This window comes from Sciurus carolinensis, chromosome 17, assembly GCF_902686445.1.
Source record: "Sciurus carolinensis chromosome 17, mSciCar1.2, whole genome shotgun sequence".
NCBI lineage: Eukaryota > Metazoa > Chordata > Mammalia > Rodentia > Sciuridae > Sciurus > Sciurus carolinensis.
Genome location: NC_062229.1, coordinates 6,145,822 through 6,148,637, shown reverse-complemented (window position 1 = coordinate 6,148,637; position 2,816 = coordinate 6,145,822). Strand labels below are relative to the sequence as shown.

At 41.3% G+C, this 2,816-nt stretch overlaps 1 protein-coding gene across 1 annotated transcript; it reads left to right on the top strand.

Annotated features, from left to right (window-relative positions):
• Positions 1–285: 285 nt before the first annotated feature.
• On the top strand, positions 286–1,224 carry LOC124967878 (olfactory receptor 7G2-like). The gene has a single exon (XM_047530285.1). The coding sequence runs from the start codon at positions 286–288 to the stop codon at positions 1,222–1,224; it is 939 nt and encodes a 312-aa protein (XP_047386241.1).
• The last annotated feature ends 1,592 nt before the right edge of the window (positions 1,225–2,816 follow it).

Below are 2,816 nucleotides of genomic sequence, written 5' to 3'. Positions count from 1 at the left end.
GGTCTTAAACGTTTTTGTGCTATAATGATACTGGTTATAAAATGTTCTGAAATTTATTTGAATACTTGAAGGTATGTTTCAGAGGGGACTTTGTGAGTGTCTTAGATGGTAGGGCTGCCATAATCAAGTACCATAAATTAGGTGGCATCACAAAAGAAACTTAATTTCTTACAGTTCTCAAGTTTGGAATTCCTAAGAAGTCCTCAGGTGTGGTTATCCAACAGCTGTACTGCAATAGACTGAACATTTCCTCTTCACCCAGTGTATGTGAGATTCCTTAACAACATGGAAAGAAGAAACCAAACAGCTGTTTCAGAATTCCTTCTCCTGGGACTGACAGATGACCCAGCACTGCATCCCCTCATCTTCAGCCTGTTCCTCACCATGTACTTGGTCACCATCCTGGGAAACCTGCTCATCATCCTGGCCATCAGCTCTGACTCCCATCTCCACATGCCCATGTATTTCTTCCTCTCTAATCTGTCCTTTAATGACATCTGTTTCAGCTCAACTACAATTCCAAAGATGCTAGTCAACATCCTAACAGAAGTTCAAACCTCCACATACACAGCCTGCCTCTCCCAGGTCTGCTTTGTCTTCATTTTTGGTGGTTTAGAAAATTGCCTCCTTGCAGTGATGCCCTATGATCGCTATGTGGCCATTTGTTACCCCCTGAGATACACAGTCATCATGAATCAACGACTGTGCATCCTGTTAGTTCTGATCTCTGTGCTCCTCAGCACAGTGGATTCCCTCCTCCACACTCTGATGGCGCTGTGTCTGTCCTTCTGCACAACCCCAGAGATTCCCCACTTCTTCTGTGAACTTGCTCAGATCATAAAAGTGGCCTGTTCTGATACCCTCATCAATAACCTGCTGGTATATTTGGTGATGGATATATTTGCTGCTGTTCCTCTCTCTGGAATCATCTTCTCTTACATTTGCATTGTCTCCTCTGTCTTGAAAATATCCTCATCAGAAGGAAAGTATAAAGCCTTTTCCACTTGTGGGTCTCACCTGTTGGTTGTTATCTTGTACTATGGGACAGGTTTTGGGGTGTACATTAGCTCTGAAGTGACTGATTCACCCAGGAGGACGGCAGTGGCTTCAGTGATGTACTCTGTGGTCCCTCAGATGCTGAATCCCTTTATATACAGCCTGAGGAACAGGGACATGAAGGGAGCTTTGAGGAAACTCATAGAAAGAACAACTTGTCCTCTATAATGGGTCAACATTTTCTTTGGAATTGTTTCTAGTATACATAAAAGAATAGAATTACTAGTGTCCCAGAATGCCTGGTGGTTCCATCACAGCTTTTTCCTAAAATGCCTAAGCAGCACAATGAGCATATGCTTTGAACTTCGTTCAAATCTGGACATTGCTTCATGAATACGTCTGTGAGGGTTTACACATGATTTCAAAGATCTAAACACAATGCCTTTTCTCAGGTCCAACAGGATTCATCTGAAGCAAATATTTTGCAGTACATTCTCACAAGGAGGTAGGTTGAGAAGGCATACAGGTCACGGAAAGTATTGAAACAAAATTATGTTTGTATATGTAGAAATTTCCACATGTTCTACGACTGGGACTTTGTTAATTTCATCCTAGGCTTAATCCTACTGTGGGGTAAATTGCAAAAGCCTTAGTATCCATGCCCTGTGAAGCAATGACTGCGACCTGTTACTGTTAATCCATACCCACCATCTTAGGGTCGTTATCCATAAGGTTCATAATTGGATGATATCATTGATTGAGAAGATTCTGTGATTATTTGAACCTGATCAGTGAAGAAGTCTTCCATCCTAATCAGAAGAAGACACCCCAATGTTAATATACTCAAACAATAAAGGGAACTACCTTTCATCACATGGAGACAGGGAATGTGCTGGAACAAAGAGCAGGGCTTCCTTCAGTTCTCCACGAGGTGGATCATCCAGGGCTCATTCTCCTGCAGGTCACCAGGTGACTGCAGAAAATGCAGGTGTCAGGTGTCACACACTGAGTGCCTTTCCTGTGCCTATGGACATTTACCATCTCTCTGGATCACGTTGGCTGCATCTCTGGAGTGGACTGAATGGTGGCCTTTAACATGTGTCCAGTCCTGTCCCACTGACTGGTGGTAATCATATAGGTACATGGGTCATTGTTACTTGTTTGGGAAAGAGGATGTGCAGAGGAGGAGCATTTCCAGGATTGTCTGTGGGAGCCATAAATGTCAGCATTGTCACCATAAGGCAGACAAAAGAGTAGAGGGTATTTTGGGAGGAGGAAAGGAGGCATTTTAGCCTTGGACACAGATTTCAGATTGATTTTTGTGGTATTTAATAGCCAGTACTTTTATCATGTTTCATGTTTTCCCACATAACTTTCGTTTTCATAGTACACTAATGTATTTTTGTCACCCTAGAGATATCACTGTACAATTTACTACATAATGTGCTTCTTTTTGACCTTGGTAATTCAAGGTTAATGGGTGAATTACTCATCTATATGCTATTCTCATCATTGCCTCAGAGCCTTGTACTGTGCTTAGAAGTGGTTCATTTCTTTCTCTCTCTCTCTCTCTCTTTTTTTCTTTTTTCTTTTTTGGTTCATTTTTTGTAAATGCTACATATCATTCATCCTGCCTGGGCACGTTAAGAATTGGGACCATTTCTAATGTTGATGCAATTTGGATAAACCATTTTTCTGCTACTGTGAATAAAGCTGTTTGAATAATTTTTCGGTCTTATGAAAAAATAAATGGTATTTTTATACTGGGTGTGGAATTATGGATTTCATGGAGCAGAGTATTGCATTTTGGCATTTCCCAA

Bases quoted from the DNA above. Each gene is read 5' to 3' on its own strand.
- LOC124967878 (XM_047530285.1), top strand. From the start codon at position 286: ATGGAAAGAAGAAACCAAACAGCTGTTTCAGAATTCCTTCTCCTGGGA.